The sequence below is a fragment of the Monocercomonoides exilis genome (genome assembly GCF_001643675.1).
Source record: "Monocercomonoides exilis strain PA203 chromosome Unknown scaffold19-1596985, whole genome shotgun sequence".
In the NCBI taxonomy this organism is placed as follows: domain Eukaryota; phylum Preaxostyla; order Oxymonadida; family Polymastigidae; genus Monocercomonoides; species Monocercomonoides exilis.
The window spans coordinates 1,317,121-1,340,221 of record NW_027150564.1 but is presented as its reverse complement, the minus strand read 5'-3'; the positions used below and the strand labels follow the sequence as shown (position 1 = coordinate 1,340,221).

General features: G+C 36.7%; 7 protein-coding genes across 7 annotated transcripts; 2 read left to right on the top strand and 5 right to left on the bottom strand.

The window, feature by feature from the left end:
• Positions 1-668: 668 nt before the first annotated feature.
• On the bottom strand, positions 669-2,594 carry MONOS_2970 (putative serine incorporator/TMS membrane protein; the record flags this gene model as incomplete). Its single annotated transcript, XM_067872932.1, has 7 exons — positions 669-792; positions 917-1,565; positions 1,679-1,883; positions 1,943-2,200; positions 2,254-2,321; positions 2,394-2,474; positions 2,585-2,594. 7 exons carry the CDS (start codon positions 2,592-2,594, stop codon positions 669-671), a joined length of 1,395 nt encoding a protein of 464 aa, XP_067728626.1.
• Positions 2,595-3,372: 778 nt separating this feature from the next.
• MONOS_2971 (putative Pogo transposable element with ZNF domain) lies at positions 3,373-4,993 on the top strand (the record flags this gene model as incomplete). Its single annotated transcript, XM_067872933.1, has 2 exons — positions 3,373-3,594; positions 3,698-4,993. The coding sequence occupies 2 exons, from the start codon at positions 3,373-3,375 to the stop codon at positions 4,991-4,993; spliced, it is 1,518 nt and encodes a 505-aa protein (XP_067728625.1).
• A 914-nt stretch (positions 4,994-5,907) lies between these two features.
• MONOS_2972 (uncharacterized protein) lies at positions 5,908-12,004 on the bottom strand (the record flags this gene model as incomplete). The annotated part of the gene is made up of 3 exons (XM_067872934.1): positions 5,908-7,164; positions 7,220-8,205; positions 8,395-12,004. 3 exons carry the CDS (start codon positions 12,002-12,004, stop codon positions 5,908-5,910), a joined length of 5,853 nt encoding a protein of 1,950 aa, XP_067728624.1.
• A 554-nt stretch (positions 12,005-12,558) lies between these two features.
• Positions 12,559-12,867, bottom strand: MONOS_2973 (uncharacterized protein; the record flags this gene model as incomplete). The annotated part of the gene is made up of 1 exon (XM_067872935.1): positions 12,559-12,867. One exon carries the CDS (start codon positions 12,865-12,867, stop codon positions 12,559-12,561), a length of 309 nt encoding a protein of 102 aa, XP_067728623.1.
• A 1,643-nt stretch (positions 12,868-14,510) lies between these two features.
• Positions 14,511-15,868, top strand: MONOS_2974 (uncharacterized protein; the record flags this gene model as incomplete). Its single annotated transcript, XM_067872936.1, has 3 exons — positions 14,511-14,723; positions 14,826-14,863; positions 14,929-15,868. 3 exons carry the CDS (start codon positions 14,511-14,513, stop codon positions 15,866-15,868), a joined length of 1,191 nt encoding a protein of 396 aa, XP_067728622.1.
• Positions 15,869-16,515: 647 nt separating this feature from the next.
• MONOS_18618 (uncharacterized protein) lies at positions 16,516-18,279 on the bottom strand. Its single transcript, XM_067871653.1, has 4 exons — positions 18,204-18,279; positions 18,041-18,068; positions 17,481-17,974; positions 16,516-17,422 (listed from the first exon to the last, which is right to left on the bottom strand). Exons 1-4 carry the CDS (start codon positions 18,204-18,206, stop codon positions 16,670-16,672), a joined length of 1,278 nt encoding a protein of 425 aa, XP_067728621.1. The 5' UTR covers positions 18,207-18,279; the 3' UTR covers positions 16,516-16,669.
• A 2,155-nt stretch (positions 18,280-20,434) lies between these two features.
• Positions 20,435-21,204, bottom strand: MONOS_2975 (uncharacterized protein; the record flags this gene model as incomplete). Its single annotated transcript, XM_067872937.1, has 2 exons — positions 20,435-21,002; positions 21,161-21,204. 2 exons carry the CDS (start codon positions 21,202-21,204, stop codon positions 20,435-20,437), a joined length of 612 nt encoding a protein of 203 aa, XP_067728620.1.
• Positions 21,205-23,101: the final 1,897 nt, after the last annotated feature.

The window sequence follows — 23,101 nt, the reverse complement described above, 5'->3', positions numbered from 1 at the left end:
TATATGCTTGCAGGTTGCTGTTGCATTCAAATTATTCACTAACATTAAAGCAATGTGTGTTTTTGTTATGAGTTCTCTAGTGGTTTGTGATTGTCTTTGAATAATCGGTTCATCTTTAGCAAAACAAGAGCAAAGTGTTGCTTGTTGCCAAGTATTATCAATTAAGTTGCTTGTATGATATATTATTTGATTTGTTTTATTCGTTCGTCAGATTGTGTTTATATCAAATCTTATGTTTATTTTTAATTATGTTTTCCAATGTTTTTGTTCGTTATTTTTTTTTTATTTTCCCTTAACTTAATAAACGAATATATCCGATCTCATTTTCAGTATCTCATTTTAAATCTTGTTGTTAACTTCTCTCTTTCTTGTGGTTTTATGTGCATTCTTTTAAGTTTGTTTTGTTATTATCGCGTTCTTCTTGTTATGATCTCTTCTCAGTTGTTTTCACATCGCTTTGATAAATTCACTTGTTTGATTTTTTTTACTTATTTTTGATTTCTTTTCATATCGTCAGATTTGGAATTTTATTTAATTTAAAATTGCTGAATGGTTAGCATAACATAAGCCAGCATGAATAGCACTGAAAAAAATTATTTAAATACAACAAAAAAATAACTATAATTCTCAAAATACAACTCTAAAAAAGATGGAGTATGATTATAAATCTACTCCCATGTTCTATTAGGAAACAGCTTTGGTCCAATGACTGGAGCTAAAACCAGCCACAAATACAAAACAGCACATGTCCAATTGGCAATAGTTTTGGACCACAAAGATGCAATGCTGATGCTAAATTAACAAAAAGAAACAAAGAAAAGAAAAGAAAAGATGTTTTGAATGAAACATTATTATTTAAATGCAATAAATAGTCAGTAATGTAATAAACAAAATTCACAAGTGCATAAAAGCAAACCCAACTGACATTCCTGACAGAGCATTCCTATCTGTCACAGACCACCCAACAACAACCACGCACAAATGGCAAGATGCAAGAATGAACACTAAATACATCTTCCAATATGGAAACGTCTTCACATCTCTTCCATTCCCTTTGCGGCGACTTAACGATGAGGTAGATTCCGCCTCTTCTCGAAGATGTGCATACAGCGGGTCTTCGTTTTCCAGTGAAGATGAGTTGGCTGATGAAGAATTAGAAGAAGAGGTGGATTGATCAGAAGTTGAAGTTGCAGACGGACGCTTATATTCCGTAGAACCTGAGCTGGAAGTACCATTAGTCATTTCATAGCTCCCCTTCCCCTCATTTTCTTCGGCTACTTGGCCAGAAGATGTGAATGTGGAGTAAATTAGCGCAAGATAAAGAAAAGCAAGCGAAATTATCTTCATTGTAACGCCTCCAGCAGCGTCTGATGAAACATGGTTGGCAAAAGTGAAGCATTTATCATTTGGATTTGCCATCAGCGAGGAGAGGTTTAGCCACCCGCAATAAAGCATTACAAGCGTAGTAGTAAACACAGACGCTGTTGGGATACGAAGCGATAATATCATAAGGCAAATCCCAACAACCAAAGTGATAACAGTAAATATTATATCCAGTGCACATTCTGACAGAAAAAGTTGGATTCAATGATAATTGCACGTATTTGTGAATGTACGCAGATAATAATAAAAAATTATTAAAAAAATTACTTAAAGCAAAATAATGCAAATTGCACACTGCTGTAAAAGACAAAAGTAAGTATTATCAATGCAAGGTATCCCACAAGTCCAGAAATCGTTAAAAAGGCGAGGCACTTTTCCCATCCTTTCTCCAACCATTTTTCGTTCCAAGACATGAAAAAATCTATAAGAAGTACAATTTGCATCACCAAGAAAAATGCACTTCCCACAACTTCAAAGTAAAATAAAACAACAGTTGCTTTCTGAAAATGAAATCACATAGTTATTTAAAAGTGTCTATTGAATAAAATCGTGTTCATACTGGTGAGATAAAATAACACCCAACAAGTGCAACGATCAACACTAATAACTTTATTGGCCACCATTCATTTTGAATTGAAATGCAAATTGAATTTTGGGTTCCACAAAGAACAAGGCTCATAAGAAACATTGCAATAAAAACAATACAAAGCGCAACTCCAACTCGCAGCACAAGTAACTTTTCTGAACATGTATCTATTTGGCCTATGCATCCACCGACATCAGCGTCATACGGCTTATTATGAAATATTTCATATCCCTTATAAATGAAAAACAAATCAGCCGTGCTAAAAAGTAAAACCATAAACATACCCAAAAAGAAAAAACTAAAACACATATTGCTCCAACTGATAAGAGAAGAAGTGATCCAAATCTGGCGGCTATTATGTTAAATCATATTCAAACATCCAATTATCACTTATTGAACAAAAATTAATTGTTGAAAAGAATACCAAGACTGGTACTTTTTTTTGAAGTACAGCAAGAACAGCAGCAACTTGCACACGCAGATCCTATGGCGCTTCCAATGCAACCTTACGATTTTCAATTAATAAGAAAACATTCATTTGTTTAAAAATGACAATAAAAATAAAAAACTTATCCTTAATGATATAAAATCAAGAAAAATAAATACTTCCCAAACAACAGCACATGCCCCAGCGTTTGTTATTAAATGATAATTTACAAAATACAATAATGAGCCCATAAAAAAAATTGAGATCAAAAATACTGCTTTTTTTCTTCAATTTTGTTATATTCAGTTTTATTTTTTATTTTTTATTTTTATTTTTTTATTTTTATTTTTATTTTTATTTTATTTTTTTTTTTTTTTTTTGAGATTCATTTTTGAAAATCAATTCGAACAATAATTGAAGCAAGAAAAAGAATAATTTATGTTTGTGGAACTTGCGGTTTTTAAAGGAAACAGAGGTGCCTAAATTTCTTCATTTTTTTGTTATTAACTGTAACAAAAATCAAATTGTCAAAGAAAAGAAAAAGATTCACAACATATAATAATGAATATACCATCGGTGGAAAATGCGGTAACTGGTGGAAAATCCGGTAGTCCAAGTTATCTGAAAACCAAAAAGAATAGAAAATAAGTTGACTATTTTTAAGATGATGAACGAAACGTCTTTCAAAAGCTCAACCCCTGCACAGCTTGAAAGATAGTTACTGCAATCATCGAAAAAACTACCAAGTTCCGAAGAAATAAAATCAGACTTTTGTTGATTAAATAAAAGGAAAGAATTTTCTTCTTATGTGAAAATTAAAGCAAATGACAATTCCTTCACATATATTAATTCTTGATTGTTAAAAATTGGCTTTCTTTCATTAAAATTCTTTTTTATATGATTAATTAAATTTTTGATCAAATGAATAATAATGAAAATGACAAAAAAAATATCTTCCAAAGAACTTCACAGGCTTATGGCAGCATCAGATTACCGAAATCTTTCATCTCCTTCCCAAAAAGTCTTTGAAATCAAAAAGAAATATGCTGTCACGTGGAAAACTGCTGTGGGATCCAAAGCTATTTCAAATGGAGCATGGGAAAGAGGAATGGCTGCTTTGAAAGCAAAACGGCAAGTTGGCAAAGTTGGCAGACCAGAAATTATTACAAAAAAACAATTGGAAACTGTTGAAAATCAGGTTATTGCACTTTTATCCGAAAAAAAAATAATCCGACTAAAGGATATTCAAGCAATGGTCTGAAGAATTAGATTATTTTGTTTTATATTTTTATATATTGTAGATACAAGACATTGTGAATTCAGATTGCGAAAGCGAAGAAATAAGAAATAAAGTCAATTCCAAATATGCCTATGATTTGATAAAAAGAAGTTCAATTTTAAGGACTTCAATTTCCAGGCCGATGGAAATTGCAAAAATTAACGCACAATCTCCAGAAGCAATACATTCGTGGTTCGAAAAGTTATCCTCCATCATCACAACCAATAGAATTAATGAGACTGATATTTACAATTTTGACGAATCATCGGTTCGTGTAGGTGATGGAACAGAAAAACTGGTAGTCTGCCTGAAAAACCAATCCCCTCCTTCCCCATCTTCATTGCCAAAAATGGAAAATGCAACTATTTGTGTGTGCATTTGCGCAGACGGCTCACATCTTCCTCATATACTAATATACCCTCGAAAAAAAATTCCACAGGAATTCTCTAATTTTTCTTCATTCAATGTATCTTATGAGGGGTCTTCATCTGGATGGATATCTGCTGAATTGTTTCGAAGGATAATGACAAAGAAATGGCTTCCATTAATTTCAAATAAGCTAAAACTCTCATCTTCGAAAAAAGCACTTCTTTTATTGGATAATCACAGAACTCACTTCGATTCAGAAGTGATTGCGTTTGCTGAACAAAGAAATATCATCGTTGAATTTTTCCCTTCTAACATGACTCACCTTTTGCAACCTTGCGATAACCGTGTGTTTGCAAGGTTCAAACAAGTTCTTCAAAACTCTTTTGCAAGGCCAACTCAATTTTCAACCTCTTCATATAGAAAAGCTTTGGCAGATGCTTTGCCAGAAGCTTTAACAGCAGCAACAACTCCTTCAGTCATAAGATCTTCATTTTCGAATACAGGAGTTTATCCAGTGTCCGCTGCTCCTGTGCTGTCAAGGATATGTGGTCCGCTTTCATCTTCTCAAAAGTTCTCATTAAAATATACTTCAAATGATATAAAGAAGGATTTATTTGGAGATTTTTCTCCAAAGGAAAAACGACAACTAAAAGAAAAAAGCGAAGAAAAAAAGACAATTGAAAAGGAGCCGAAAGAAAAGAAGGAAGAAAATTTCGAAACGAGTGAAGAAAAGGAAAATAAACAAAGGATATTGAAGAAATTAGTTGACGTTAAGAAAAAGAAAATTAGATTGAGAAGAGAAAAAATAGATGATGATTATTTGTATGGAAAGGAAATTAGTTATATTTATGATAGGAAAGAGACAAAAAGCATTGAGAACCCTACACAGCTTCGTTCATGCAAAAGGAGAAAAATAGATGACGAACTCTATTCAGAAAATCACAACTGAAAAAAAAGGAAGGATCACTTTTTGCTGCACATAAATCTTGTTGCCAGTTTTCGTTTTTTGAAACTCAGCGCCTAATTCATCATTATCTCGTTTCATTTCAAAGAAAAATAATGAAGTTGTGAATAAATAATGTTTTTTTTTAATTTATTACAACCAAGTTTAACTCTAACTCTCAAATAAAACAAAATCCAAATTGTTCAGTGCGAGAGCAAATGAATTTTTAATGTATAAATGTTCAACAATTCGATTCTGCCAACTACCGGATTTTCCACCAGTTACCGCATTTTCCACCGATGGTATAAGGAAAATGTATAAAAAGTTATTTTCAAATCACAAAGGTTGAAAAATATGAATAAGTTCTACATAGATAAATGAATTGTTTAAACATACAGAAAACAATTAAGTTATGGAAATATAATTTTGTGACGTTGATTGAAACAATAATAAAATTACACATATTAAAATGATCATTTCTGCAATGAACATGGAATCATAATTTTTACCTCAAATGATGGAATATTCTTTAAAGCTCAGATGGTATAAACCTTTGATTTAGTGCAGGAATGAAGATGAGCTTTCGACTCAAATAAGAAATAAAGAAAATTTTTTGCGCATCAAAATAGAAAAGTTACTGGATCACAAATAACTCGTATGATTCAATAAGAAAACAAAAAATTATGCCAAATCATTTTCGTATAATGTAATAATCTTAGACTTCACTCATGTTGCCATCAATCACATTGTATCCGCTTCACATTTTTTTATGGATTACCTTCAATCATAACAGATGCAAACCCACAGAGCGTGAATAAATAACTTTCTTTCTTTCTTTCTCAATTAATCTTAAGCAATGCCAGTATTTTAGAAAATGGAACTCATTCGTCATCAAACTTGTTTTTCATCATGCACGTCTTTCATTCACTTCCTTTTTTCCTTCCTTGCTTGTTGTCTTCTTCATGCTCTTCGCTGCTTTCCTCAACCAGGATTGCATCTGTCATAGTCACAATAAACGTTCCAGCTGGAAACAATTTAACAAACTCTTTCTTGACTTCAGTAAGTGTCGGTCTTTTCGATTCCTCTGATAACAGACACGAATCCACCACATTCTTCATCACACTTTCATCAATTCCCTTCTCATCCACTCTCTCCCCATTCACAATCTTCTGCCCCGCCACCTCTGCCTCATACTCTCCAAACGGGATCTCCAGCGTCAGACACTCCCACAGCATTATCCCAATCGAGAACACAACTGATTCCTTTGTTGCTCCCATCTTTTTGTTGATCAGCATCTCAGGTGCCTTCCACCTCATACACTCTTTTCTATTGTCATCCTCATCCTCAAATGCTGATGATGGCGGTGGTGAGTCTTTCCCATTTCTGTTCACGGTGGAGCAATCAGATGTTGATGTGACAACAGTTGATGAAGAGATGGATGAAGTGTCTGAGTCTGAAGAAGAGCAATCCGAATGAAGTGCAATGCATATGACCATGTGCTCAGAGAAGAGAACGATGTGAGGGCTGAGATTGGCCAGCGAAGAGAGTTCATCTTCCATTTCATCAAAGGAGTGAAGCGCAAGATTAGCCACCCAGAACAGAATTTGAGCAGCTGTCAGCTCCCTCTCTTGCAGAGAGCCAATTGCCATCTCCTTCTTCTCATTTCTTCCATGAAGAAGCATGAACAGCGAATCCCTCAGATCCACAATCAGCTTTTCATGAGGGGATGAGCAGGCCATTGCATCCACCAGATTCGACATTGACGAAGTGGTTGGACACAGATCCTCCCCTCTAACAAAAGTGGATTCAGTGTCTGAAGTATCTGTTGTTGAGGTGGATGAAATAGATGGAGATGGTGATCTCTTTTGCGCCTCTTCTTCTTTCTCATCAACCTTCTCCAGAGCCCATTCAGGAATCTTGTCTGAATCCCTCCCCAGAATGTATTCAGTTGATCCACTTTCACTCAATAAATGCTCTGATGATTCTGAATGCCCCAAGCTTTTCGCATATACTCTCTTCTTGATCCTCTCTTCGTTCTTCTTCTCTGCCTCCCTCTCTGCTCTCCTCCACTGCTCCTCAGGAGACATCTCCATCGTCACCATCTCAAACGCTTTTGGATCCTTTCTGATGTTGTCATTCACAATCTCTCTCAGATCTTCTGCTTCATTCCTAACCTTCTTCCAACGAATAACAAACAATATTAAAGTAATTAGAACAATCAAAAAATAGAACAACAAGCACAATCACAATCAATAACCAATCAGATTTTCCTTCTTTCCCTTCTTCAACAATTCTTTCATCTCCTTTTTGTTCAGTCTCACTTTTGTTCTTCAGAATGAATGAATTTGTTGATGAAGGAGCATTTGAATTCCCAAACAAAATACAAGCAATCACTTCGATTTCATTTCCACAACTGCTGATGACATCTTTTGAAAGCCTCCCTTCAACTTCCGTCTCTGATAAGAATCCATTTGAATAAAAATCATAATGTTCAACCTCTTTCTCTTCACCTTTCCTCTTCACAACTGAGAATGACAGATTACATGGAATAAAAAGCATTCCTTTGAATGTCAGCTTCATTCTATCTGTCTCTTCTTTTGCTTCCGCACTCTCCAGAACAGGAATGAAGAATGAAGAGTCCCTCTCTGGAACAATCCCTTCAAAATTGCACCCATCATTCAACATCCAAAGTGATGTATTTCTCTCCAATCCATCTCCTCCTTTCAAATTCATCACATTCAATGTTCCTGAATCAGAACAGATGATGTTTCTTCTCAGCGAAGGATATCCTTCAATCGATGGATTGTTATTCAAAAACTCTCCTTTCTCAATAATCACATTTCCTCCACTCATTGTTATTCCTCCTTTTGGAGAATTCGATATTGTTGTATCTTTCATCAAAACAGAACTCTTCACAACATCCACAAGAGATCCATCCCATTTGCACTTCTCTTCTTCTTCCACATTCAAATTCTTCTCATTTCTTTCCTTTGAACTTCCATCAAAAATGCAACTGTCCATTTTCACATCCAAACAACTCTCCACTTTCATCAATTTCCCCTTTGTATTGTTTGAACTGACTCCACCCATTGTGCAATTTGCCAATTGAATTGCCTTTTTCATTGACAAGCAAGATATCAATGATTCTTCGTTTCCTTCAACCGAGATGTTTTCTGCATTGAAATCCTTAATTGTTAATTGTCCACATTCATTAATGTCTATCAGAGATGTTTTAATTGTTGAATTGCAAATGTTTAATGAATCAATCACTGATGGAAGTGGTGATGAAAGATATAATGCAGATTTATGAAGAATGAGATTTAATATTGTGCATCCATCAAGTTATAATTCTCCTTTTGCCATATTAATAATGTGAAATGGAATGTTTGTAAATTCTGCATTAACACCTTCCACAAGTAGTTTTGAACTGAATGAACAATTCATCATTTCTAGAATTCCTCCTTCTGGTGATATCAGTGATTCGTGTGAAGAGATGAAGTTCGAATCAAACACAAAATTCACTTTCAGCATTGAGACTGTTCCAGCTGTTGTTGCCAATGCCTCTCTTGTTCTTTCAATGTTTGACTTCACTTCAACTTCACATTCTTCTCTGCTCTTCGAACTCAGACTCATCTCCTTCAGATTAATCTCATCGCCAATCACACTCTCTTCAACTACAATCATAACACTCATGAAATCTGAAGTGAGATGCATCAACCCATGATCAATCGAATAACATGGAAGTGTGCTTGTTCCGCATTGCCTCTCATTCGATCCATTCACACTGCTCACAATGATCGTGTCGCTCTGATGGATAGTCACATATTCAATCAGATCCTTATCATTTGGATTATCACAACTGTCACTTCCATATTTTGCATTATCTCGATTGAAATGGCCTTCTCTGAGATCAAACTGAAATAGGTTTTCGTTGATCTGAGATGAGATGTTGAAACATTCGATGAAAATATCTTTCCCCACTTTTGCTGTGTTTGAACTGAACTTCATCCCCACAAATGTGAAATTCAAATCTCCTCTTTCCTTTGTTGCCAAATATACCCCTCCTCCTTTCCCTGAACCAATACTGCAATTGCAATTAGTGATTTTTGAGTCAATCATCTTCATCGATCCAGACGATCCCAATGTGAAGAATATTGCCCCTCCTTTTTCACTTTCTTCTGCTTTGTCTTCTGTAATGTTGCTCTCCTTTACAACCAAATCAATCTTTTTCTCACTCTTTGATTCCAAAATGCTCGCTCCATTGCCACTTCTCTTTACTTCTGAAAATGATGAATTATCAATGTTGAGATTCATTTCCTCCCCTCCTTCATTAATCCTTGTTGTTAATTCAGGTCCTTTGATCAGAAGAAGGCATCCGACTCTTTCATTCAACAATTTCACTCGAACATTCTTCAACTCGCAAGAAATTCCAGCATTGTTAATTGCAAAAATGCTATTTCCAGCATTGAATGATTCCATTGACAAATCATTCACTTCCACACTTCCTCCAATCACATCCACAAACACACAATCAAATCCACTATTCACCCCTGCTTCTGAATGGAATGAGCATCCAGTTATCATCAAATCTCCACCTTTGTTTGAAAAAATTGTTTTGACTGAGTTGTCAAATCCAGATGCCAGTCGAAGTCGAATATTTGTCAATTCAAGGTGAATTTCATTTCCCATGAAACATTCCAGTTGACTTCCAATTGTCTTTTCAAAATTCAAAGTTGCTTTCACATTCTCTTCTCCCATCTTCACACTTTTTTTGATCTGATAATTGGACATGTTGAATGAATCTTGAATAATGGTTGATCCGTCAATCAGAATTGTTTTATTTCCAGTCTCCTTTTCCATGTTTTCCATCCCTTTCCACATCGTTTGGCATGGCTCTTCCTCACTTCCACAACGCGCTGCATCAAATCCATTCGATGAGATAAATATCTCAAACGAGCCGTATCGAATCAGAAACATAAACAAATCTTTATTTGAATGATTGTAATCACTCCCCACAAACAATGTTTTATCGTTTGCCGTTAACAAGAAATTAAAGTTGAATGAGTTACTTGTCACAGAACCATTCAAATCCTTTCCGAAAATGAACATATTCTTCCCATATTCTGCCTCATTTCTCTCAAATATCAAATTTCCAGATAACTCAAACAATGCACGTGCATCAGCCAAATGTGCAATCATCCCTCCTCCTCTTCCTCCCAACATTGCTCTACCAGCTGAAACACATCCTTCAAATCTTGCTGTTCCGTCAACAATTGCTATTCCACTCTCTTGCACATCAACATACACCCCGCCTCCATTTCCTTCTTTGCATGAACACCCTTCCATCGTTGTGTTCCATACAATAAATGCTTCTCTTGCCTTCACATTCTTTGCAATTACAACTCCATCACCTGTTGTCCGATTCACATTCCGAACTGTCACATTCGCTAAAACACTATCTCCTGATGATGATCCTGCTGATGATGGCTCGGCAAACAGAGGTTGACTCATTTTCATGTTTTTGATCTCCACATCAACCATCTTCAACTGTCGCAGCGCCACGTCAAACACAGATGCTGAAATAACACTTCCTCCTGGTGTCGAAGAATTGATCACCACATCATCCAGCGAAAGTGTTCCGACTTCATCAGATACCATAAACACATTCGGTGAAGAATCTTTTTCAGAGTTGTGATCAATCCCCACATGCCCCACCTCCAGTTGACCAGAAGATATGCTAAACAGCGTTGCCGAAGACGAAGAAAGAGAATTCGTCCCAATCAAACTCACTGTCTTCCCTCTCCCAACAACAGAAATCTTTATTTCCCCAACACTGATCGTTGTCCCTTCGCTCACATGCTTTCCACTCAGCAACGTGATTGTCGAGCTCAGCTGCGCCATGCTCGATTCCACTGCATGCCCCACTGTCTTGCACGGCGCTGCCTCACTCATCCCACACAGATTGTTTGCGTCATCCCCACTCACCCCAACATATATTGTTTTGTCCTTCAACCATCCCTTCTTTTCTGTATGCAGATATGTCCAACTGCCTGAATAATATCTATGGCACACTCTCGTATCATTGTTATTCGTTGTATATGATTCATAGAACGGGTTGTATGACGAAAAGAGATTGTATCGATCTACAAAATACACATCATGTCCATATGGAGTGGAAGCGTTGCAACTGCAATCGTGGAAGAAGAAGAAATAGCAATAAATGTTGTTGGTTGGAGCTGTTGATTGGTCTGGATCTAAACACAATCCTCCGCCATTTACATATGCCGAGCACGAAATAAATTGGATGCTTCTCATTTTGAATGCAGCCGGAACTCTTTCACAACGCAACCCTCCGCCACCAGTGCTTGAAAGTGAACATGAAGTGAAACTGCAATCAAACACACAAGCGCTCTCACCTTTGCCGTTTTCTGTTCCAATGCAGGCAGATCCAGAAACATTAAAATTATAAAGATAAAGTCCTCCTCCATATTCTTTTGCTGTGCATTTCTGGAACGCGCAATCACTGATCATTACACATGACGAAATATATTCAGCATGCACCCCTCCTCCATAATAATTTTGTGCAGCACATGCATTGAATGAGTTGTTCTCAACCTTGACAGAATCTATTGAATCACAATAAATTCCCCCATCAACACAATACGCATAGCAATCATTGAATAAACAAAATTTCACAGATAGTGTTCCAGATGCCTTGTTACATATGTAAATTGCCCCTCCACTCGAAGCAGCATCAACAACTGAATCACTCGTTCCAGTTGTCTTTGATCCATTCCACACACACCAGGTGAACGAATTCTCCCTATTTTCTGTAATCTGCAGTCTCGCTTGTTTCGATGGATTCTCTTCACTCCCATTGAGTGCAACATTCTGAGAGCGAATGCATCTGACAAACGAGGTGTTCGACGCAGACAAGGATGATGAGGGGCTGTTCAGCGAGGGGGCAATGCCCCCATCATAAACATCCCACACCGATGAGAATGAGCACCCACTCATCAGAAACGAGGTCTGGCTCAGCCTTTAACTCAGATGTGTTGTCTTCGATGGATTTGTGGAGATGTTGAAGAATTCTAATTGGGAAAGAGAAACAAAATGTGATGGAAGAATGGAGCTGAAGACACACAAAAAGAAGAGAAATGAGAAGGACAAACAGAAATGTAGCATTTCTCACAAATCTCTTCTTCACCTGCTTTTGAAGAGAAAAGTTGAGGGAATATCTGTTCAGTCGAGGTTGAAGTTGAAGTTGAAGACGATCCGAGGGAAATGTTGGTGAACAATCCACAGCTCTTACAAAAATCAAAGGGCGACGTTTCTCTCTCAACTCCAACAACACATCTACTCACCTCAACAAAACTTCCATCAGATGCCCTGAGCACACTTTCCCCACATCTTTCCATCAATCCCAATGAATTCAGTCTCATTGATGAATTGGCCACAGTAAGGCATCCCTCAACCCCACTCCCATCACACACACACACACACACACATGCACATACACATACACATACACATACCTTTCCCCACATTTTCCATTCATCACAAAAACTCCATTAGCGAACTTTCCCAACCTCTCCACCTTCTTTATTCCGTTGTTTTGAGCATTTCTTCATCATTCTCTCCTCTTTCCTGGTTTCTCCCACTCCACCTTCTTTTCCTTCAATATGTGTGTCAAATAAATGGCCATCTCCAATTTTGTTGTTTTGAGCCTTCTCTCGCCATGTGCCTTCAGAATAATCCAATTCTCCTTCTTTCGCTGATTTCTCAACAAATCCTGCTCCATCACTTGTGGCACCCTTGCACACGCACCCCACACTAATTATCCACACACAATAAAATATTCCTGACAACATCAATGCCATGCCTCTCCAACTGTTTTATTTTCTTTTTTCTATCACAAACTAATATGAGTACTTCAAAAATATTTCATTCAATTTTTGATGATTATCATACAACTATTATGTGATAAATATTCACCCTTTTTGTTTTTCTAATTCTTTTTTCTGATACGATGAATAATAGAGAATTATTCATCCATTTTTGTCGATGTTCTGATATTTCAGCCGTCACTCTCCGTCCAGCGATATCCACCTCTGAGACGTAACAACATATGATTTAGAGCAAATAATTTTGTTGGCTATATTTTAATGAGAAATGGTATCTGGGAAAGAAATGAATGTTGTGAAGATTGGTTTCATAGATGAATGGAAGAGGTATGAGTGCTGAAAGTTTTGCTGTTCTGCACCACATATAAATGAATGTCTTTTGGTGAATTCTTTGTGATATTTTTATTTGAAGAGATTTTCTATGTTTTGAAATAAATGATTGTTTTTGCCTCGATTGGCTGAAATGGACACTTTTCACAAAAGGGATGGGATGCATGGAACAAAATTATATGAGCATTTGGGTTATATTTTTGATGTGTTTTTCTTGCAGAAAGAGATGGAATTTCAGTTCAAGGGAAAGAGGCCAAATGAAAAAAATGAGTGAAATTGGACACATTTTGTAGAGGTTGAAGGGAATGAATGAAATTTGCTATTGGTGTGCTGTTATCTCTGTTTTATTCGAATATTTTCAAAAAATACTTTTTTTTCAAATGATGGGATTTTGGAAGTTATACAAGAAAAAGCAGATGATTTCTATTTGCTGGGAGAATTTCCTTTGGAAAAAGTGATTGAAATGGGAAAATGAGGAGACAGAATCGGTCTGAAGTATAATTAAATTGAAAATGTATTGAAGAAGAAAAAAACAAACCACAATGATGATTATGGAGCACAAAATGGAGAAGATGCCATTGAAACAATTCTTTCGAATTTTTCTGGATCATTGTTCATCAGCATTAGTTTGGAAGAGGAAATGGATTTACGTTCACTCATCAACTTATTCAAAGATGCAAGAAAGTTATGAAAGTTAAGGAAAAGAAGAAGGAATCTTTGAGCAGTTGAGATATTTTCAATTCAAACGCAAAGCAGGTTGTATTTGACAAGCGAGACAAAAAGAATAAGTGATTTATTCTCCCAACAAATTATCATTCCGTTCTATTTCAGTATGTTTGTTTTTGCTTCGTCGGATGGAGCTGTTGTCTCAACTTCTCTTTGTGATGTGTCTTTTGAATGAGTCTTGCCTGTTTTGGGAATCGTTCTCACAATTTCATTGCAAGCATTTTTCTTTTGCTGTTCAATGTATTTTATGATTGCACTTGCTTCGTGTTCATTTCACACACATGCACTTTTGTATTAAGATTATTTCACATTTTTGAGCAACAAAATTTTATGGATAGTTTTTTTATCTTCATGATAAATTCTTTAAAAATCTCACGAACGCAATTGAATCGAACAAAAATGATAAAATTATTGCAGCATAAATAACATATGCAATTGCATGACGACAGTGCTGGGGCATTTGAAGAATTGTCAAATTGATAAAGTGTTACAACATTGTTTTGTTTGCTAGCTTATTTGCAGTTTTCGCTTCCGTTTTTGAGCTTTATGTGTTTCGTGTGTTCATGGACTACAGAAAGAAGTTGTCACATACTGAACTTCCATCGCAGATAAAGCGTGCCGGGTCGCCTTTTGAGGGCAGAAGCAATCAATTGCACTCGATGCCGTTCCAGCTTTCGAGCATAGCGAAGCTCGCTTCTGGGACTGCGGGCGAGCAGACTAAGTTGCCAGATCTGTCTCTGACCACCATACGAAGAGATAATGCGATTGACATAAGTGTGTGCTTTGTGTATTTGTTGTTTTGTTTTTGACGAGTTTGTCTCCTTCTTTGGACTTGAGATTTTTGTGTTGTTCCAGTTGTTGTGTAATTGACATTTAAGGAGCCACACGGGATGGAGGAAGACAGGACTGGCGATTTGTGTGGCAATTCCTTTGAATGATGAAAAAAATGTGATTGAATTTTGTTTGGTGTATTTATTTCAGGAACCCGCCGTCGCAGTTTGACGACAGCGACTACTTCATGAGCCTGGCGAGACTACTGGCGTCGAGGAAAATATCCTTTGGGGCGATAAAACGTCGCTGGAGCTATTTTATTCCGATGGAAGGGAACATGTGGAGAGAGTCGCGAGGGCCGCTGGTGACGTACACGAGGGAAGGGGTGAGGCGGCTGGGGGAGCGGTTTGAAGAGCTGATGGAGGCGAAGGAGATGGACCGGCTGGGGGCAGGGGAGCAGATTATGCACAACCAGATGTGCATCGATGTGAAGCTTGGAGATGTGGAAGAGATGCTGGGGCTGCTGTGCAGCGAGGAAGGAGAGCTGCTGCACCGGATCCAGGTGGAGTATGCGCGTGTGTATGGGGTGCTGTGGAAGGAGCAAGAGGCGGGGGCAGCGCGGGAAGAGCGGCTGCGGGAAGAGCTGAGGAACAAGGAGGAAGACCTGGAGAGGACGAAGGCGAATGCAGCGCAGATGCTGAGCGAGAAGTGCGTGAAGTGCGAGCAGGTAGCGGAGCTGGCGGGGGTGAAGGAGGGGCTGGGGCACCAAATCCGGGAGCTGAAGGAGCAGCACGAGGAGGCGAAGCAGGAGATGGAGAAGCGGTACTCGGAATTCAACATGCTGCTGCAGAAGATCCGGGACGACGAGCGGATCTCGAAGCGGACGAGCGGGCTGGCGGAGCAGCTGCAGGAGAATGACAAGATCATCCGGATGCGGGAGAGGAAGATCCTGGAGCTGAGCCAGAAGTTCAATGCAGAGGTGAAGGAGCTGCAGGAGCAGCTGGTGGCGATGAAGAAGGCAGCGCTGATTGATGTGGGGATTGAGAAGGAGAAGAAGCAGCAGACGCAGCAGGGTTGGGTGGAGAGCGAGGACAGCGAGGGAGCAGAGGCAGGGGCAGGTTCTGGAACAGGGTTAGGTGAAGAGAATTAGCGAGCAGAAGGCGCTGTTCAAGGAGGTGATTGAAAAGCAACAGATAGCTCTTGCGCAAAAGAAAAGGGAGCAGATGAAAATAAAGGCGTCTTCTGAAGAGACGGCGGAGAAGCTATTCTTGTGGAAACTTTGCAGAAATTCGGCTGTTTGGGGAATTTGAACCAGAGAAGTTGAATGAAGATAAGCTGTTGTTCTTCTAATTCTTCGACACGGTGCTTGAAATGGCGTCGGAGAAGAAGATCAAGATGTTTTTTGAGGAATTTGAAATGATGCAGTTGGAGAAAAGGTTGGCAGAAGCGTCTGTGTTTCTGGTGTTTCTATTGAATTACAACAAATCAGAAGAGGAAAAGGAACTTCGAGAAAATTTGGTTTTTATGGTTGAGAATCAAGAATTGACGCACAAATCATCAAAAGAAAGTTTCGTTTTCTTCACATTCACTTTCTTCTTATGAAAACTCTTTTTATTTTCTTTCTCCTCATTTCTCATTATCTGTTCAGTAAATTCATAGACTTTCAGAAAAAGCTGAGAAGATGCAGCTCGAGGTAATGAAGGAAAAAATGAAGAATTCAGAATGAATGCTTTTCAAGAAGATAGAAGCAACATATCATTTGAAGGATGCTTTGGTGAAAGAAAAGAAATAATTAACTGTCATTAAGATCTTTCTTTTATCGTTGTATTGTTGCATTTCAATAAAGAAAAAAAAGATATAAAAAAAGTCTCAAAAGTTTGTTGAATTGTTAAATGATTTTTTAAAAAAATTGAAATTCAGAGAAACAGAATTATCGCAGAATTTCCTTTCCTCAAACATTTACAAAATAATCTGCTAAATTTTTTGATAATTCACGATAATATTTATTGCGAAAAGAAACTACTTCATGAAAGCTAATGATAACGTCTTCGTATCCATCCTCTTCCATCTTTTCAGACATTTTCTTTTTAACTTCCTTTCTTTTCACTTCGTCAGCTTCCTCATGCGTCTTTTCTTTCAGTCTTTCTGAAATATTCAAAAAGAAATTCAAACAATTCCACATGATTTTATCTTCCAAAGTTGATTGCTTCGTTTCCTCTGAAAACAGATCTGTGGCACCTCCTTTCAGAAAGTCATCAATTTCAACTGCTCTGTCTTCCACTGTATCTCTTAATGAATAAATGCACAATTGTCTTATTTCTCTGTAATTATCCTTTGCTGCTCGAAACACTTGAACAAGGCTGCGGATAAGCCATTCCCATTCCTCGTTCCATAATTTGCAAGAGTGAAAGAAATCTAAAATTATATAGAGCCATCTCCAGATTATTTTCACTTCTATTCTTCCATTTTCTTCTTCTTTTCTCCTCCAATCCACATATTTTGAAAGCTCTTCCAGTTCTCCTGATGCCTCTCTTCCAAAATGCAGTTCATTCACAATCATATCTTCCAAACTTTTGTCTATGCATGATCGGCTTATCAAAAATTGCCAAGCAGACTGATATGCAAGTCGTGTCAGATTCTGATGCTCTTGATGGTACTTAATGATTTCTTTGATTTCACTGATGTAAAGTTCTTGTTCGATAAACTGATAAGAAATAAGGAAAAAATCAATAATATCATAAATGAAGGAGAAGTTCCCATACCACATATTTTCTCATGCAACTCAGTGCGAGCAAAGCCATTTCCACTTCTTTTTGAACTTTATCGCTTTCTTCTTTCTTCAAGGTAGCATTCAGAAGACAAGGCACACAAATTGTAAGTAATATACGTGGATAATTGCAGTGAAGAAAAATGCAGCATTCACAAAGATCAACAAAAAGCTTTTCATTCTTTCCTTCCTTTTTCTTTTCTTCTTCAATTATCATCTTTTTTAATCTTTTGTTCAACAAAGATCTTTCGAATCCAACAATATACAAATAGTTCAACGCTTTGCAATATCCAATCGGTTTCAGAAACAAAAGAACATTTTCCAAATGCAATTTCTCTTTTTCAATCATTTTTCCGATTTCATTGAATTGTTCTTCTGTGTAAATAAATAATAATTCCTTAGTATCCATCTTCTCAATCAATTTTTTCATTTCGTCGATTTTCTGTTGCTGATCTTCCTCATCGCAATGTTCAAGCTCAGAAAACAATTCTTCAAATAAAAAAATTAGAAAACAATGCAATAGAAAAGAATTCAAATGCAACAATGAAAGCAAACCTCTTAGATTTTTTGTGTTGTCCGTCTCCTGCATTTTCGAAATACATTGTATTCAGAAAAAAACACAATTTTTATAATTCACATTGAATTCACATATGTTTTGAAAGAAGAAAAGGATGTAAATAAAAACACAAAAAAGTCTTGAAAAAATCAGTTGTCATGCCATAGTTCTTTGTATTAGTATTTTTGATTAGGTATTATGAAGGAAACAATTCTTTATCTAATTCACCTTTGTTATTATGGAAATTATGATCAAACAATTGTTTGAAAAAAGAAAATTTTTTATATCAAAACAAGGTAGATAAATTGGTATAATGAATTATATGGACAATCTTATTTTCCTGAATTGCACAAGCCTGTGAACAATGAATTGTGTTTGTTGTTTTTGAAAGACAATTATCACTTTTTGACAGCCAAGGATTCACATTCATAAAATTAAAAAAAAAAAGTTTTCAACTGGGAATATATATTTAGTATGTTGTTATTCGTATTGAACATTATTTTATCTGCTGCTTTTTTCAATGAACAGGAAAATGAACAATAAAATATAAAAAATTGGATTGATTTCAGGAGCTGATTTGTCGAAAGAGAGTTGAAATGAATCAAACAACAAATAAAGTGAGCAATGACATCAATTTTTGAGATTTTTTTCAAACAATTATTGGAAGAATAGATGAAAATTTGTTCAATGAATTCCCTTGGTGGAAAACCAGGGAGGTCGTGGAAGGCCTGGTCGTTTGTAACTCGAAATTGTCGGTTTTTTTCAACGTGAAAATCCCCTCACTTCATTTTGAACATTTTTGTTATTGTTTTGTGAGATGTTTGTGAATATAAAACATAATGTTTGTATTAACTTCACAAAAATTGTTGAGAAATTTGGGTGATTATTTTTGAAATCATATTTTTTCATTCAAAAAATTCTAATCAAAAATTTTTCTTGAATATCAATTAATGAACTGGCTTATCATTTTTGAAATCATTCTTTTGTTCGAGTTTTGATCAAACTTTTTATCTCAATGGGTTTTTCGAAAAAATACATTTCCTCAAAAATATGGGTGATTATTTTTGAAATCATAAATTTTCAAATAAAAATTTCGATGATGGATTTTTGCTTCATAACAACGCTAAAAATTGAATTTAGAGATGATATATACAGTATTATCAATTATTTTATAAAGTTCGATTGTCTCACATTCACCTCAAGAGAATGATTGATATCTTTTCAAGTTTTTTTTGAAAAATCAATTTTGTTAATAACGAATTGTGATTCAAAAATAAAACAGCCAGCTGATGCATTGGCTTTCAATATATGAAATGTTATTAAAAAAAACAACAATGATCAATAAAAAGAATTCTCATTTGAAAAAAGAAAAAAAATAAGGGAATGTTTGTGTAATTAAATATGGCAAAATTTTTTTTTAATTATTGTGTATTTCAATAACAGTTACAACTGAAGGACGTAGACAAATCGTAAATATTCATTGATCTTTGCATCTATTGGTCTTTACCACTTCTTTCGAATAAATCATTGTTTGGATAAAAAATATGACTGATTGAAAAGATAAGAAGTTTAATAAAAAAAGGAGTTACTTGGATCAGTCCATTCGATTGCAGGCGTATTTTTGTCAAAGAAGTTTTTTAAAATATTCATTGTCTGAAATGAATTTTTTTAGTATTTAACAGTTCTTTCTTTGATCCTTTTTATGTTGGACTTTGTTTTTTACGTTGCAATTTTTAAAGACTGTTATTTATTGTCAAACTGTTTCTTTTTTTTTGATAGCATGCTGATTTTTCCTTTTTTGTAATTATCTTCTTCTCAAACCAATCAAAAATAATAATAAATCTTTAAACCGAATAAAGCACTAAAGTTTAATGGTTGTAAATTTCATCCACAACTTTTGGAGATCGGAAGATTGAAGAAAATTTTTTTCTTTGTGTTTAATATTTTTTCTTTTATGACTATTATTTTTTATTTTGAAAAAAGTTTCTTGCTCATTTCAACAAGATGAAATGTTAAAAAAGCAAACATAACGAATCAGTAAACTTACAACTGTGCATATCACAAATCTTTTTTTGGGTTTTCTTTTTTGTTTAATAATTTCATGAATTTGAAAAAATAAATATTTGAAAAATTAAAACAATATCAATAATTATTTTACTTGAAAATGACAACCTCAGAGTGATTTCCTGCGTGATTTGTTCTCAATGACACTTCAACTTTTCCATCTCTATGTTCAGCGAATGATTGGAACATGGCAACTGGCTGGTGTAACTCCAGAGAAGAAGTATTTTGGATGGTGTACATGTTATAGTCAGAAAGCAAGCATCTCAACATTTTAGCATTTCCCTTTTCTTGTGCATGCACAATGCCATGTTCATTCATCATCAGTCTGACTATCCTAAGTGGAAGGCACCTGTACAAGAAAACTTCCTGCCATCCTGCTCCAGCTGGCTCTGCAGCACCCGCACATGCACCAGCACCGCTGCATTCTCCTCCGCCTCCTTCCTTCCTCTGCATGCCCCTGCCTGCAGCAGCCCCAGGATCTCCCGCTCCAGCTCCTCTGCCCGCGCCACATCTGCATCAGCCTCGTCCAGCACTTCACCATCCCCTCCATCCCCGCCATCCCTGCCTCTCCCTGCCTCCGTCCCTCCCATGCGCCATGCGGCTTCCTCCCAAAGGCACCCCCTACTGCCAGAAAGCGGCTGCCACGCCCCGCACTCCTCCGAATACACACACCGCAACTCCCTCCGCCAATCTTCCCCACCACACACACCCTCGCACTCAGCCACAACCACTGGCACAACCCCTTCTCCTCCTCCCTTCTTCCTCTTTCTTCCCACCTTCACATCCACAAGCCGGCACCTCCCTTCCCCCTTCTCCACTCCCTTCCCCAGCCCATCCCTCTTCTCCTCCACACAGCACTCCCTGCCCCAAACAGCCCACTGCCACTTCCGCTGTATCCTGCTCGTTCATCCGATGACGGCTCAGAAGAATTAGTGGATATTGAGTCCTGCGCCTCTGCTTCCAGACCGAAACAATTCCTCAGAGATTCCGAAAACGCAAGCGCTGTCTTTTATTGTGCCCCTTCCTCCTCGTCAACATCCTTTTCTGTCAAATACTTTTCATTCTTGCTCCGCCATCTTTGCAATCGAAGACACAGCATCCACAGACCACACTCGCACATTCAACTATATTTCATCGAAACATCTGCACATCACCTTCATCATTCCACTTCCTCCTTCAGCTCTTCTTTTCTCTTCCAATTCTCTCTTGGCCTATCTTGAGAAATGTCGTTCATTCGTTATCCTTTCTTCCAAACCTTTGTAACTGAAAAATCCTATTGATAAACACATTCAAATAGACTGAAAGGCAAGTTATCTCAGATTTTGTTGTTCCAGTTGATTCTGGATAATCTCTTTGATTTCATTAATGCAAATTTCTTTTTCAAATAACTAATAAAAAATGATAATGAAATTCAAAAATATCAATAATGGAGTTGTTGATTACATTCACAGTTGCATTTGTGAATCAAAGTTAGCAAAGTCATTTCCTTTTCCTTTTGAACTTTTTCGTTTTCCTCCTTGAACGATGTTACTTTCAGAAGGCAGCGAATTCAAAATGAAAACAATTCTGAAGAAAATATGCGATAAAGCAAAAGATAGCATACGCAAAGATCAGCAAGAAACTTCTCATTTAGTTCTTCATTTTTTTCAATTTTTCTTCATTTGACGCTTTCAATGAATCCAAAAAAGCTCAAAAATAATTTGAAAAGAACACATTCATAATTAAACAAAAAAAAGCAACTAATAATCAACATATATAAAAGCCAAATAATTTAATTGCAAAAATTGGAATTTCTCGTTAATTTTTATTTCTATGTTTTGACGACAATTCAAATTCTTTGATCAAAGCTGCGTTATTGATTTGGTGAAGATAAAAATTATGATGTTGTGTGGAACCTGATAATTATGATGTTTGTATTTGATAAAATCAATTTCAAATGAAACAAGCCATTTCATTGAGAGCGACAGGAATAAATTGGTTCTATTCTTAAGGAAAGTGATCTATTGCATTGGGGTGAATGCTGACGAGTGAAATAATATTTTTGGGGTTTTTCAATATATTCAGATGGAAGAATCGATTTTTTCGGTTATAACGGAGTTATCTGCCAAATTGAATAATCAATAGGATTTTTATCTATAGTGAATGGGAATGATTTCCCTTCGATTTTCGATCTGGTTGATGCATCTCTTCGCTTGTCCGCAGCAATGCTGTTTGTGTTTCGATCGATGCAGTCGAGGTTTCATATGATGAAGCAGGACAACGAATTAAAGGATGAGTGGTTGCAGTGAAAGAAGTGTGGAAGATTGTGAAAAAGGGAATGGAGGCTGTTTTCCTGAGGATGGATGATCAGTTATGTTGTGCAAAATGAATAAGCTGGTGACATGGGAGGAGGAAGAAGATGAAGCAGAAGCTACAACAGCAACTGAAGAATAAGGATGAGGAAAATAAAAAAGAAAAATACGAGGATGCTAATCAAGAGATAAAGAGGTCTTCTTTGTCCTTGATGTTGTTGCGAATGTTTTGAGATGAAAAGATTGCTGATGAAATCGTTTCAGAAGAAGTACACGATCATCCCAATGGATCAAAAGACAATTCCAAAGCTGAATGAGAAGGAAGCGCAAAAGTGATGAAGGTGCAGGAGCAGCTGGTTGATGATGATGAAGAAGGATCACATTGATATGCGGATCGAGAAGGAGAAGATCCGAATAAAGCAGGATAGCGTGGAAAGAGAAGATTGTGAAGTTTCGTTGGAGGGGAAGGAGAAAAAAGTTACGAGAGGGTCAAATAAGGTGTGTGCTTTGGAGCTGCATAAGCAGTTGTCGTCTGTGCAGATAAAGCGGCTGCGATGCTGCTGAAGGCAGAGATATAGACATTGCTTGTGCATACGATCCCTACGAACCGATGGACATCCTCAGACAAGATGAGAGTGATCCTGGACAAGGACATTGCTAGGTCGGCTGGTGCAAACGTTCTGAGAAATGTATTTGATACTTTTA

Coding starts and splice junctions, on each gene's coding strand:
- MONOS_18618 (XM_067871653.1), bottom strand. Junction 17,975..18,040: donor CAACACAAAAAATCTAAGAG/GTTTGCTTTCAT, acceptor TTTTATTTGAAG/AATTGTTTTCTGAGCTTGAA. Junction 17,423..17,480: donor GTTGCATGAGAAAATATGTG/GTATGGGAACTT, acceptor ATTTCTTATCAG/TTTATCGAACAAGAACTTTA.